This window comes from Patella vulgata, chromosome 4 (genome assembly GCF_932274485.2).
Source record: "Patella vulgata chromosome 4, xgPatVulg1.2, whole genome shotgun sequence".
Lineage (NCBI taxonomy): Eukaryota > Metazoa > Mollusca > Gastropoda > Patellidae > Patella > Patella vulgata.
This window is the reverse complement of record NC_065882.2, coordinates 12,680,387-12,696,438: the sequence shown is the minus strand read 5'-3', so window position 1 is coordinate 12,696,438 and position 16,052 is coordinate 12,680,387. Positions and strand designations below refer to the sequence as shown.

The following is a 16,052-nucleotide window of genomic DNA, read 5'->3' as shown; positions in this document are numbered from 1 at the left end:
ACCGAACTCAAACTTTTTCGCATGGGCGTCTCCACCGGGGAGATGCGAATGCGGGAGTAAGTGCAAGTTGCTCTCTCGTGGGGAGGGGGGGGGCATGCTAATCGGCCAGTGACACGGGGGAGTCGGCCAACCGAATACGTCCCCCCTAAGGCCAGCTGCGACTGGAGCCGCCAACAAGTGAAAGGAATCTAACCGTAGATACAAAATAGAAGATCAAAATAATATATCAATTCTGTAGAAAATAGCTAAGTTGGTGTTTGGATTAAAATGAATAAATTCTTAGGCTTTCACCTTTATTATCATAAGCAACAACACACCAACACCCATTTCAGTCCTCAAACAATCCATGCGAATAGCATATCGAATGATTAGTAATACATTCCTATATAAGATTAGTATCAGGCCCGTAGCCAGAGGGGGGCAAGGGGGGGGGGGTGGGCAATGCCACCCCTAAAAACCTCACTGCCCCTCCGAAGCTAGCAAGCTGGCTACGGGCCTGATTAGTATACATATATGATACATATATGCACACTTTTAGTTAAAAGTCACACACATATTAGATAATATAACATAATATAAGCCATTATATAATATATGAAATAATATAAAAAACATATAATGTAAATTTAGGAAACATGCATTGCAATATATACAAAGTAACACACGTCCATGATGGTCTGTGTTGGATGGGTGGGGGGGGGGTACATAAAGGCTCATTAATTGTTATGTTAAAACGCTTCCACATAATAGATAAAAAACATAATATAAGCAATTATATAATATATAAAATATAATAAACATATAATGCAAATGATAAATATGCATTGCAATATATCAATAATAACACACGCCCATGCTCATGTGGGTGGGTGGTTGGTATGAGGCATTGCATCAATAACAACACACGTCCATGCCCATGTGGGCGTGTGGTTGGTATGGTATGCATAAAATTTAATTCATTTTAAAAGTCATCCATATATCAGATACTAAAACAAAATATAAGCCACGAGTAATATATAAAATATAACAAACATATACCACATATAAAAAGAAATTGATTAATAGGAATTGTAATATATACATAGTAACACAAATCCTAGTTACTTTAGAAACGGTGTCTGATCGGACTCGTCCTCTCACCGTTACTGTCTCTCCCTATTAACATATGAAAATAACGCTTTACACCACCTTGGTTATAATAATTCAACAATACTTTCAAGTAGAATTTTGAGATTCCAAAACACAAACAAATTCATTTGAATTGGACTGCCATGATGAAACCCGCGCTTGCGCAAACCGGAGGTCACGGGTTTACGGCTATGGTTAGCTAATATAAAGTCTAGGAATGGAATGTTAACGTGAACAAGAATTCTTGCTGTACTTCAATTAACGGACTAAACTGTCAATAATGATACCACTAAAGTTTTTGTATTCAACATACATAAACAACTATTACATAAAACCAATTAATACATAACAGAACACAGTTTTTATGGGATACAATCACTGGTTTATTCTAAAAGCACGACGTTTCGACAAGTATCCTCTTATCGTTATCAAGCACAAATTGTCGAAACGTCGTGCTTTTAGAATAAACCAGTGATTGTATCCCATAAAAACTGTGTTCTGTTAATGTGTTCCCCGATCGCTAAATGCCACTTAAAGAATAATTAATACATAATTGAAGTGCAGCAAGAATTTTCGTTTACGGTAACATTCCATTCCTAACAATAGCCGCGAACCCAGCTTGTTGAAATAGCACTAGGGGTAAAACTAAGAGTATAAAACCAAGAGACTCATAGTGAAACTAGCAGTATTAAAGGACAATATTGGTGTCAGTCATTATGTTATAGAACTGGTTAAACACGTTCCAAATAATATTTTAACAAAGAGATCATTCCTTCGATAGACGCGTAATGAAGATTTCATGAAACGGAAGTGACGAAAGCAAAAGGAAAACGTGACATTCCAGGGAAAAATATGTACAAACCCTGCAGGAAAAATGACCTACATGTATGTATGTATGATAATCGTATTATAATTCATATTGACGTTTCAGTGATGTTTTGACCATTTGCCAAAATAGATCTTTGTTGTCATCTTGCCATTTGATATAAGTAGTAGTTTTCAATAGAGCATTCAGTGATTTACTCATATTGACTGCTGCTATATCCTCTAGTAGCACTACTACTATTGACTCTATACTCCTATCTATAACCAATTTCTGAGCTAAACTCATTTCAAATTGACACCATTTACTTCTAGCAAAACCATTGGACAAAACCACAAGAACTTTACGACTGTTTTCCATGTGTTGAACAATATTATCAATGACCAGTTGTGCACCAAGAAAATCTCTTTCGTGGATACACAGCTTAATGTTTTCACCCTCTTCCACGATAGGTTGAAGATCATCTAAAACCCAGTCCCCATCTTCTATACAGTAAGCAACAAAGGCGTCATGAAGAAAATGTTTCTCTGCAATATCTAACAACTGTTTAGGTCTGTATCTCCACATATAAATATGATACTTAATATGCCAGATATATTTGTTGATAACAGAAGCGATAAAAATAACACAAATAAAAAAACATGTTACTGTTGTGACAGAGATAAACGCCCCAGTGTTATTCAGACATATTCTCTCCGTAATATTCAGGCATCTATAGTCGTTAGGATAATCCCAAAACTTGTATGGTTCCCTATGAATCCACTGAATTAACCAAACCAATCCACACTTACATACCAATGGGTTTCCTGCTACGGATATTGTTTTCAACCCCTTCCTCAGCATTTTAGGCAACATTCTACCTGTAATAGTCTGAATTGAATTGTGACTTAGATCTAGGGCCTTCAAATTAATGGTCTCTTCAAATAAATTATTTGGCCAGGTTTTAATTCGGTTATAACTGACAAATAAGTCGGTTAGATTATGAAAATATTTGCCGACAACATTAGGTATATTTTCTAATCTACAACCCACTATGTATAATATCTGAAGAGATTTCAAAGGAGCAAGCATGGCATTTAGTTTTTCCTCTTCTTTAAAAAAATTTTTTGAGACAAATCTAATTTTTCTAACCCATCACACCCATCAAATGAATGTTCATTAATCGTATTAGTCATCAGCTGATTCCTCAGAAGATTAAGATATTGGATTTTGCTGTTGTTGAAAGCACGTTCTTGTATATAAAGCGGGCTTACGCCACTCTGTTTTGAGATAGTTAGGAAGCTCAGAGACTTGAAGGAATAAAAATTATCCGTTTTTAGTAAGGAAATGGAGTTGGCATCCAAATAAAGGCTTTCTAAACTTTCCAGGCAGTTTAAGTATTCCGGAACGATATTAACAATTCTGTTGGTTTGGAGATACATTCTGATTAATTCTGGAAAGGGGTTTCCGTATTTACAAAAGTCTGGTAAATCAAACAAATTATTATTCTCAAGGGAGATACTTTGCAGATGTTGGTTAAAGCCTGTTATTACGGTAGCGATTTCGTTATGCGAAACATCCAATAAAACCAATTTTTGAATTCCGTTGAACGATGATATATTAAGTAGTTGAATTTCGTTATGCGATAAATCCAGAGATATTCTTTTCGAGGACTTAAAATCTTCAAAAACATCAGGTGGAATATCTTTTAAACGATTGTGTTTTGCATCTATGATTGAGAGTTCGCTATTTCTCTGGAAACTAGAGAATACGTTCCGTAAGGAATCTGAGATGAGACGATTATAAGACAGATCCAGATGATAAATCCGTGACAGATTTTGAAACACATTTTCGTCAATATATTGAATCTCATTTTCGTTTAGAAAGAGGTGTGATACTCCGGTGTTGCTGATATTTAAAACTGTTGTTGGACTGATATGAGGTAAATAATTATATTTAAAGTAGATTACTCGGATTCCAGGAGGAAATTTGGGAATGTAGGTAAGGTTTGTATGAATACAATAAGCAACCCGTGGTTTACACTGACATAATCCAGTTGAACAAGCATCCTGACCTGTCCCAGATGTCCAGCAAAGAACAAGGATAAATACGAACAACATATTTCGTCCCTCTGCCATTAAAAACAGTTCCTAAAAAAATATGCATAGTTTGAATAGATGACACAGGGAAATGAAATGGGGTTTAACGTCCTACCTTTCTGCTCCTATTCTGGTTTAATGAAAACGTCCATACGCCATACAGTAGCTATGGGGGGAAATTTTACTCGGGCAGCGGCACTATGGCATACTGTTATATCGAATTCCAACTGCTAAGGGATCTTTTACGTGTATGCCAATGTATACACTGGGCCTCGGTTTTTCGTCCGATCCGAACGACTAGACAGCTGTCCGTGTCAGGCCCTCCGTCCTGCACCACTGACAAGAGGGAACCACGTCTGAAAATCCCGATGACCATTCTCGGCCAATGCAGGGATCGAACACCCGCCCTCCAGACTAGGTGACACGAGGATTCACGCGTTACTTAGATCTATTTGAGACTGACACGCAATAATTTGATGCCAATGTTTACCTGTGCAATACGATGGTCGATGATTTCACCTGGCAAGGCGAGCCTACTCCTTGGCACGCCTTAAACCATTCATCCACCCAACCCCCTTCCGACCTTAGAGAGAGAGAGAGAGAGAGAGATAGAGAGAGATAATTGGGTTTAACGTCCACTCGACACAAACTAGGTCATTTCGGGACTAACATATGGTTCAATTTTATTTTCATAATTCGCTTGCGCGTTGGGGTCTTTAGCAGTTGGAGGAAACCGAAGGACCCGGAGAAAACCCACGAAGTTGGACAGGCGACCCTACTCCTTGTCACGTACAACCAGGGATTCGAAACCACGCCAGTTGACGTTCAATGACAGACTTTATGACACAGCACGCAAGTGCTAACCATTCAGCCATCCAACCCCCCTCACGACCTTAGCATGTTAAACACCAGTTCATTATACCACAAAGCACAAGAAACTTACCTTATGATGAACAAGTACCCTATCAATTATAAATGAAATGAAATGTTTTGTATCCGAGTTGAAACTAAATAAAGATTGCACAGGAAATTAAATAGAGAAACTAACCGCTTTCAATTATAAATGAAATGGATGTCAACTTCCTGCCTTTGTGCACCTACTGAGTCATTTGATTATACAACTACACACATCACAATATCTGGTTAAAACACAGATCCTATTTCGTTTCGTTTTTATAGTTCAAAATTTCGTTTTACTTGTCTTTACTACACTTGGATCTGGAAGAGTTGTTATTTAACTCGTGTTCTGAATGGTGTCAGGGACATATAAGCCAATGAAACGGTATCTCACGGCTAGCTTTAGGCGTGTTTTGCACCGAACTGTGGGTAATCCACTAGTAACATCAATGCTGATTGGTTAATCAAATGCCTGACATCATAGGGTCATAAGTCGGTCTTTTGACCCCTGACGTGACCTATCGCTATAACTTGTCAGATCTTCATGTAGTGTAGGTCACCGAAAGTATAAAAAAAACGAAACGAAATATAGATCTGTATTTTAATCAGATTGCACATCACACATCCTCTATTACTGAAATATAATTAAACCATATGTTAGTCCCGAAATGACCTAGCCTGTGTCAAGTGGACGTTAAACCCCATTTCTCACTCACTCTCTCTATATAAATAAAATCAAAGATGTCTGGGTCTATGTGGGGGGTTGGATGGTCGAATCGTTAGCACGTGCGCGCTAACTCATAAAGTCTGTCATTGAGTCGACTGGCGTGGTTTCGAATCCGCGGTTGTACGTGACAAGGAGTAGGGTCGCCTGTCCAACCTCGTGGGTTTTCTCCGGGTACTCCGGGTTCCTCTCACTGCTAAAGACCCTTACACGCAAGCGAATTATTGAAATAAAATCGAACCATATGTTAATCCCGAAATGACCAAGTTTGTGTCCAGTGGACGTTAAACCCCATCTCTCTCTCTCTCTCAAACTGAATTAAAATATTTAGCTTTTAGCCAATGACCTGAATAATATTCCAAATCATGGCATTGACCTTTGACTCGGACAATCAAGGCCAGCTGTCCGTTTATTACCAAAGTCCAATAATCGTGTTTGATGAATGACGAAATAAAGATAAGAAACGAATCGTAATGTTTATACTTATAGCAATTAGAGGTATTCTAATTGGGATATATCAACTCCTACTAATTGAAATTGATAGTAGTGTTCTGGATTTATTGACCACGGTGGTCAAGGTAGACCCAAGGGAAACCTGTAATTGAATATTTCTGTCTACTATGTTAACATTTATTATATTTTCTATGGCAGTTCTTGTTTTGCTTCTTGTCTTTAATCTATAAAAAAATCCATTAAGACCAGGCCCTAAGTTCTCAAACTTCAGTTACTCAAGCTTGTTCGTCTTCTTTTAACTAAAATATAACCCTTTCTAAACTTGTGTAGTTTTAATGTATCAAATACATCAATAAGAAACTACGTTAATGTTTTGTGTTTCTGGATCAAAGATATTTCTCATAAACTGTGATTGAAAGGTGAGTAAATTCTTAACTTAAGTCTGAGAATGCTTTGTGAACTCGGTGCCTGGTGATCCTTGGGTTCGATCTGCCCAGACTGGGAAAGAATCCGCGGCCATACACACGGAGTCTTTCTTTAAGCCTTCCAACTTACCAAAACGTATATTAAGATCTGTCCAGACATTATTAAAATCGACCAATCTGCTTTACTTCCTATTGATTTCACGTGTAACTGCCATTTCTGATATAAATTCATATCTTTGAAAAACTTTTGTTGTTTTTTATGTATCAAATACATCAATAAGAAACTGTGTGCAATGTTTTGTGTTTCTGGATCAAAGATATTTCTCATAAACAGTGATTGAAAGTTGGGTAAATTCTTAACTTAAGTCGGAGAATGCTTTGTGAACTCGAGCGCGGGGCCTTCTCAACAGCTTGAAATGATTTAAATAATATTTTAATATACAATATATCATGGATATATTTACATATAATATATGGATACAATAACAAGCATTACTACACCTATTTAAACTGTATGGCGGTTTGGTTATGAAGTAGGTGTTCGATCCCTGCATTCGCCGTCAGTGGTGCAGAATGAGGGCCTGACAAGGACAGTTGTCTAATCGTTCGGATGGGACGAAAAACCGATGTCCCGTGTATACATTGGCGTGCACGTAAACGACTCCTTGGTAGTTGGAATTCGATATAAGAGTAGGCCATAGTACCGCTGCCCGGGCAAAATTGTCCTCATAGCACACTGTATGACGTCTTCATTAGCCCAGTGGGTGCATAACAGTTGGACGTTAAACCTCATTTCATTTCATTTCGTTTCTTATGTAAAATCACTTCCATTGACAATGATCATTGAAAAGTTTGACGACTGGATATATTCAATTATCATATTTTACAGGCCCCTGGATAAAGCAATGAATTGGGGCCTGTAAAAAAGACAAAGATTCGATTATCCGTTTATCTTAAACTTTTAAATGGCACAGCCCAGAGAGTTGATTATGGGCTTGTCCCAGAGAGTTGATTATGAGCTTGTCATGTCAATAAATGTTTAAATGATAGTTTATATAACATTTGAAGCCAAAAAAGGCCTACAATAGGCAGATTTAGCTCTTACATATTCCTATCAAGGGTAATAAGAGAGAGAGAGAGAGAGGGGGAGGGTACTCCACTCGACGCAAACTAGGTAATTTCGGGACTAACATATGGTTCAATTTAATTTCAATAATTCGCTTGCGCGTAGTGGGAACAAACCGGAGGACCCCGAGAAAACCCACGAGGTTGGACAGGTGACCCTACTCCTTGTCACGTACAACCAAAGAATCGAAACCACGCCAGTTGACTCAATGACAGACCTTATGATACAGGCCACCCTTCCCTTTATGTCTATGCTTTAATAAAATGGTTCCCAGAAGCGAAGACGTATTTTGATAACAAGCTTAATACGTCTATTTTTTTTTATAAATATGATTTGTATCTTTTGAAGTACCCAATATTAGCGACCGATTCATTGGTCTTTATAATCATAGGACAATGTCGGAAATATTTGATACTTGTCGGAATCCAGGTGAATTCGGTTTACCACATCTCATTTCACTTCGACTTAAAATGAAATGGGGTCAATTCGTTCATTCTAATCGAAGAAATCGTGTCCTTTCAAATGTCCAATAAAGCAAAGACTTCAGAAAGATATAATTGGGCCACATCTAATTGAATGATAGATAAAAGTAAATCAATATAGCGAATCACTGATGAATAATGGAGAACTTCTTTTTTGTCTTACAACTAAAGAAAGGTAGCGAAGCAGATAATGTATAGTTTGTATAAAACAATGTCCTGAAGTAAAGAGCTATTCCCAACAGAGTTTATTTCATTCAGTTATTTTCGTCCACGAGATCAAGGAATAGTTAATGTCGTAAAACGGTCGAAAAACAATAAACAATTTCTTTATACAAATTTAACAAAGTAACAAAAATAAAAATGAGACGTTTTATTTAGATAGTAACTTAAAGGAGCTAAATCGCTAATATTTGGGACCTAGAAATTGACACAAATGGGTCTCAACGCATATAATAATGTAATATGAATGTATATAAACTGATTTACATTCAATCGTTTCTGTTTTTATTGTAATTTCTAATCATTTATTTTCGGCGAAATACGCCAGAAGTCTCAATTGAATGACAATCTTTAACGTCTGGATATTCCAGAATATAGCGTCACCATTTGACATTACTTGTGGCATATGTCTAGCCTCGTTCTTTGAGTACCTTGTTCCAAATGGCGCTAATCGCATTATGGTACACGATTCGTGTACCAATGGCAAAATGTTTATTTTATCTCGAATATTGGATATCAGAAGCCCATCTTTTCTGTAAGATCACAAGACCAATGTTGATTTGAACTGACAAATAATTCGTATTTTCAATGTCGAAGATTTTTGATGATACTGAGTTAGAGACTTAGCTACTTTAATTAAAACAGAACAATGCACTTTTCGTGCATAGTCAGGGTTATCGCAAGGGCGGTCAGAGTCTGTGTGTGGGAGGGGGAGCATCCGGGGCACGCCCCACCTCCTCCCCTTTGGATCCAGGGAGCGCACGGGTCAATTATGTATACAAGTCACAGATCTTAATGTACAATCACAGTTTCGATTTAAACCAGTAGTTCGTGTTGCGTCTGGGGCCGGGTTGCCGGCTGCTGCGCAAGTAAGCACGATCACGATCCCCAGGCCAGTGCGCCCCCGAACTATCCATGGTCTCTGGATCTGCCACTTTATCGCCCAGACGAATACAGACAATAGGCGTCCTATTTTGCTCACCAGACGGCACGCGGGTATTAGCGTGGAATGTCGATGCCAGGCCCATTAACTGACAATAAATCAGAAATGGCAGTTACACGTGAAATCAATAGGAAGTAAAGCAGATTGGTCGATTTTAATATTTTCTGGGCAGATCTTAATATACGTTTTGGTAAGTTGGAAGGCTTAAAGAAAGACTCCGTGTGTATGGCCGCGGATTCTTTCCCAGTCTGGGCAGATCGAACCCAAGGATCACCAGGCACCGAGTTCACAAAGCATTCTCAGACTTAAGTTAAGAATTTACTCACCTTTCAATCACGGTTTATGAGAAATATCTTTGATTCAGAAACACAAAACTTTGCACACTGTCAGTGCCGGACTGGGCCCACCTGTCCACCTGTCCGTGACAGGTGGGCCTAAGCTTATTAAAAAAAGTGGGCCTAAGGGTATAAAGAAAAAAAGAAAAAAGAAAAGAGAAAGAAAGGAGAGGGGAAGGAAAGAAAATAAAGAAGGGAGGACAGGAGACGGGACAGGAGAAAGAAAAGATAGGAAAAAAAATGACAAACAACACAAAAAAAGAAGTGTACTAGAATTCTCAAATTCATCTAATGATAGTGCTCTTAGGTCATTCTGTTATCTAATTGTATCAGGAAATCAAACATTTGCCTTCTTCTTCTTTGGTCTGAAATGCTTGGAAAATGGGTTTGCGGTTGTCAATTTTCAAAATTTTCCTGGGGGGAGAGCCCCAAAGACCCCCCCCCCTCGGACCATGCTCGTGACACGCCTTCCGCGGGTACTTGTGTGGGCCTTGGTCAATGACCTGACAGGTGAGCCTTCGGCTCGCCAGTCCGGCACTACACACTGTTTCTTATTGATGTATTTGATACATTAAAACAACAAAAGGGCCATATTTTAGTTAAAATAATGTGAATAATTTTGAGTAAATTCTTAACTTCATTTCTGAGAATGCTTTGTGAACCCGGGGCCTGGATGCATTGTTTGACAGTAACAGTTGATTGATAACCTATCTCGGCCATCTTTATGTTATGTCTGCTTAACAATTCTTCCGATAAATGTACAAGAAGTAGGCCTTGCTTTTAGGCCGCGGGGCCACGGTGGCTAAGTGGGTAAGACGCTGGCTCGCTAGCCTGGAGGTCGGGTGTTTTATCTCCGCATTGGACGAGAATGTTCATCCAGATTTTCCGGCGTGGTCGCCCTTGTCAGTGATGCAGGACGGAGGGCGTGACAAGGACAGCCGTCTAGTCGTTTTCCCATGTACACATTGGCCTGCACGTAAATGATCCCCTGACAGTTGGAATTCGATATAAGAGTAGGCCGTAGTGCCGCTGTCCGAGCAAAATTTCCATCAGAGCACACTGTATGGCGTATGCAGTGGCGTATGCAGCCCAGTTTGGGGCAGAACAGTAGGACGTTAAATTCGATTTCATTTCATTTCATTTTTGCTTTTAGGCCATTCTAAAGAAGATTTTTGACAAACAATCTAAACTCCAATCTTACCACTCACCGGATAAATTAAAGGTTTTGTTAGTCAATCATCTGAGTCACCTGACCGATCTCGTCATTAAATTTTGATTATTATATCCATAAAATGTCTTGGCTTGAAGTCAGTCATTAATGACGTCACAGCGGGGAAAGTGACGTCATGGTTTTCTGCCCCCTAATTGATTTCGCACGTGCGAGTCATTCGACAAGACCGCAATTTATGCTTTTATCGCAAACTGAGCAATTTCGTCAAATATTTGGAGTATACAATCCCACTATTAGTAAACCAACGCCTTATTCGTTGAGCCATCGGGGATTTCACTGTTTTTCACATGAGAAACACATATCGCAGATCAGGCGCTCCCTTATTATAGAGAAAATAATATCAACAAAGACCGACACGGTATCCTCTCACCGATAATTGATTGGTTGAAGTAAGAAGGACATAAATCGGGGCTTGAAATTGGAAAACATTAACCCCTCACTATCCCGATATAGAGCCCTTTTAATGAGTAAATATTCATTAGAATGGAAAGTATTTAAAGATACCTTTCCATGTACAAACTAGGTGATTTGATGATATATTTAGAATAAAGCATTTTCAAACTAATTAATCTATCAAACATTTGCTTCAAATCCCTCTCAAAACATTGTATTCGCGAGAAAATACCCAAAGCTATAAAAAAAATCTATAAAAAGAAGTCATGTTTGTGTCACGTGACTTGGTGTTCACGGTAACAAGCAACGGGTGCTATAGAAAAGACGAAGTTGTTTTAAATTGCTGTCCCCAAAACTTTCTCCTCTCCTTTCGATGAGATTTTTAACTTGGGCATTCCCTGCAAAGACACTATGTCTCAAATTAAACTGGAACAAGCCTAATCCCTACGGCTTCCTCCAGTAAGTTTCTTAGGAAACATTTTGTCTACGATATCACCCACTGGTGGAAGTGGACGTAAAACTCTAGAAACGAACGACGTAAATTGCTGTCCATTTACCATAAATATAGAAATCTATGTAAGTTCTCGGATTGTCCGCGGGTTTTTATCTTAGAAAAAGTAACTGTTGTAGGCTACGTTTAAAGGGACAATAACACTCTTGCTGGCTTGAAAGCTCCAGAAAATAAATAATATCCCTATCTAAGTACTAGATGTTTAAGTGTCCCACCTGTTGTGTAAATTATCCATTACATCCTATTTTACTTGTCCAGCGGGTTCGAAAATATTTTTAAATCGAAGTTTCATTTGAAAAGGTTTACGTTAGACGTTTCAAAAAATTATGTTGAATTTTTCAAATTTTTTAAATAAGGTGTGTTAAGATGAAGTTTGTATCATCAATTAATTGAAATATTCTAAAATAGTACAATTTGTTGAACAGAATAAAGATTGGGACATATTATTCAGTTACAACTAGAGTGGTATTGAGCCTTTAAGTCTGTCACTTTTTCCACGTCCCGCTCACCACCAAGTTTATCAACATAACAAGCGCTCCCTAACGCAAATAGGTCAGACAGCCCTTAATCGTAGGTATGCCAATTAGTGGCACCCTCTCATGTTTGCCCTGTGCACACTCCATGGATGTTTATCAGGGAATCCAGTATAATAAATGGAAATATGTAGAATGCAACACATTATTGAAGAACTAGGCTAGTCGCGTTCCATTATCATTCAATTATTACTATATGTGAAAACAGAACATTATAAAACCTTTAGAAGATTTAGATAAAAAAGGTAATGAAAAAATGGATATATTGAAAATATCAGCCAAATTACTTCATTCTTTGTAACAATAGCAAACAAAGTCTCGATAATCCATTTTTTAAATTATTAATTGACGATCGTGTTTAAATCCGTTGAAAATCAAAACCGTCCGATGTTGTAAAGAGTTGTTTTTGGTCTTGTCATGGTAATAAATGTCTAATTGTCCCCCGCCTTTCGAAGAAAGCAGGGGACCATTAATGCAAAATGGGTCCTTCTGTCCGTCACACTCTTTGGGACACAATGACTTTCCTTCTAATTGACCTAGAATGTTCAAACTTGGTGTAGGTGTTTATTAGGTGAATGCAGGACTCTTTCCGCCAAAATGGATGACAAATTTTATCTACAAAAATGTTTGATAAAAAAGACAACATGCCACAATTTTATTTCTCATGTAGACTTATTATACAATATACAACAACTTAAAAAAAATCCGTCTTTACATAATACATTGGCCCAGTTTTGAGATGATTTATTAAGATCAGATATTTTTTTTTGTGACTTTAGTCTATTTGCACACCGTATTGCAAAATATATTTTCAGTATTTACACGTCAAGTCTCACCCAAGAACAGCTAATTTTCTATAAATTTACGTTTTGCTCGTACAATAGGCCTATTGTTAGTTTTAGATATCGTAAAGGTATCAGAATCCGAATCCCTGATAGAATGATATAAATTTCAATCTTATGTGTACTATGTAAGAGATTCTTACAATTGTACTCGTCATTCACTTTAGAGCATTTTAGCGGCGGTAAAATGATGCAAATGGCGAACCGTTTTCTCACTCGAGAATCGTCGCTATTCGACCCGTACTTGCATTTCCGGCCAATGGAGGTAATATAATTTGAAATAAACATATCCGATTAGGCATGCCTATATATTTTACATACCGTATGAAGCCACAGTAAACGGAATTAAACTATCAAATGATTTAATTCTCTTCGGAAAGAACTGCCGGCCATTTTGATTATTAGTTGTCTATTAGGTGAATGCCTTAACAGAGTTTCGACCTCATGGGTTTTCTCCGAGTCTTCCGGTTTCCTCCCACAGTTAAAGACCCCTACGCGCAAGCAAATTATTGAAATAAAATTGCACCATATATTAGTCCCGAAATGACCTAGTTTGTGTCGAGTGGACGTTAAACCCCATTTCTCTGTCTGTATGTCTCTCTCTACCTTGACAAAGTGCGATCATGCTCATTTTCCACAAAGCCCGAGCAGAGATATGCAATTTGATTGGTTGAAACATTGTAACACGATAACTTTGGTTCTAATTGGGTGAGAGCGACGAAACACTGAGTAGCCTATAGATTCATTATATCAATAAATTGTCTAAGTTCAGTTATCCTCTTTTTCTATTAGTGTTTAAAGGGACTATTAAGATTTGAACAGGGTCTAAAAAAATATATGTCCGAGTACGGGTGACATTTAAGCGCCAAAATATAGAGGAATGGTGTATTTACCTTGTCTCAAAATTTCTTCTCGAAATATTGAGTCGTTTGAACGTGAATGTCAAAACTGCTTATCAGGACACGTAACCCTTTTAAGATTTCGGGTCAATATTTTCGTTGGGTGCCTTGATAATCGATTTCCGTTCATTTCGAGGTCCATACAGTGAATGGCCCATGTGCTGTACTTGATAACGAAAGGTAAACTTCACTTACACGTTATTTTTATAAAATAAAAGTCTGATTTTATCCAGACACCGTATAATACAGCTTGGGGCATTGGACTCCATTTCAAGATGAATACTGACGGGTTTAAGTTGTTTGCAAACGTGTCACGTATATTGAGTTAGTTGCTCAATGAGAATTTTCTGCTTAGGCTAAGTAGCGATAAGCAATTGGATTGGTCAAGACATTGGAACATAACAATTGTGCTTTTAATTGAGGTATAGATGTTCATTAGGCGAATGTCTTGACTGAGTTCAATGATTAATATTTCCCATTAAAGCTAAGCAGGGCTAAGTAATTTCATAGGTCAATGCTTTGGGACAAGATAACTTTGTTTCTTACTGATGGAGAGTAATAAAACTATCAGGTACTTCAAAAGCTGAGTTTGATAGTAAACATTTTATGCTTAGACTAAGTATAGATAATCAGTTTGATTATTCGATATTTTTGAAGATAAATGTGCAATTAATTAAAGGACCTAAGTCCGTAACTCAAAATCCTCCAAAATCTTCGACATCGAAAACACGAATTATTGGTCAATTTAAATCAACATTGATGATGTAAACTTACCGGGAAAAGATGAGCTTCTGATATCCGATATTTAAGATAAAATATTTTTTTTTAACATTGGTACACGAATCGTGTACCATAATGCGCTTCAGCCCCAGTTGTATTGAGAGACTCGAGGGACGAGGCTAGACACATTGCACCAAATCAAATGGAGTTATGTAGACTAGAATAACTAGACGCTAGAAATTTGCACTCGATTGAGATTGCTGACTTATTTCGCCGAACATAACTGATTTGAAATTGGAGAAAAAACGGAAACCATTAAATGTAAATCAGTTTATATACATTCATATTACAGTATTATATGCGTTGCGACCCACTTTTGTGAATTTCTAGGTCCCAAATGTTAGCGATTTGTGTCATCTGTTTATTTTGGGATTTCGGTGGAGGACATCAGCCTCACCGTTGGCTTGTTTTGTGACCAAAAGAAAGAACTAGAATAGGCATCTATAAAAGTACCACGCATTAAATCTACATACGGTGGACGCTATAAGTCTCCCTTCTCTTTCGGCTGTCATTGCAAGCAGTTTAGCTTCTATAAGCTGTATTATTTGATAGTTTTGTCCCAGTAATACCATAAATATGTTTATTTCTCCATCCCTTGCTCTCAAAGGAGATAACATAACTAAATGTAGAAAAGACTTTGATGACCTAAGTTATAAAAGGGTCTTATCCAAAGCAGTGGCTTTAAAAGCTTTTAAAAGCATTACTATTTTTTTTTCTTAAAGAAAAGAAAGAATATTTTTTTTAAAATTATACTTAATTGGACATTAGGCAAGATTAGATAAAAAGCTGACAATTCTCGCTATGATAGTTAAAAAATAAATAATGAAAAAAGAATATGCTGAAAATTTCAGTCAAATTGCTTCATTCTGAACCGAAATATTAGCGATTCCATTTTCGGCTAGCCCCGAACGTCATTACTTATATACCTTTGTCAGACCGGGGCGGTGTCCTTATAGCGCTACCACGGCGACGACAGATGATCGCCGAGTCATGGCGTTTGTTTTTTGGCATGTTCAAAACAAACGCCAAGGTTTTGTGATCTGATCTGGAAATCTGTGAGAAAGTGGTGTGGTCGCGAGACAAGCGTGGTAACATCTTCATGAACGTAATACACGAGCGATGTTAACCACGATTTTACCATGGACTGTTGCGCGATTGAACCATGTCTTCATGGGGTTCCCAATGCGCTTATGGCGATCGTATGGGGTTCCCACTGCGTTTATGGAGTTC

General features: G+C 37.8%; 2 protein-coding genes across 2 annotated transcripts; both read right to left on the bottom strand.

Moving 5' to 3' along the window:
- Window positions 1-317: 317 nt before the first annotated feature.
- On the bottom strand, window positions 318-3,022 carry LOC126819548 (toll-like receptor 2). Its single transcript, XM_050547680.2, has one exon. It carries the CDS (start codon window positions 3,020-3,022, stop codon window positions 2,036-2,038), a length of 987 nt encoding a protein of 328 aa, XP_050403637.1. The 3' UTR covers window positions 318-2,035.
- A 5-nt stretch (window positions 3,023-3,027) lies between these two features.
- On the bottom strand, window positions 3,028-5,040 carry LOC126819540 (fibromodulin-like). The gene is made up of 2 exons (XM_050547673.1): window positions 4,973-5,040; window positions 3,028-4,080 (listed from the first exon to the last, which is right to left on the bottom strand). Exon 2 carries the CDS (start codon window positions 4,066-4,068, stop codon window positions 3,028-3,030), a length of 1,041 nt encoding a protein of 346 aa, XP_050403630.1. The 5' UTR covers window positions 4,069-4,080; window positions 4,973-5,040.
- Between the last annotated feature and the right edge of the window lie 11,012 nt (window positions 5,041-16,052).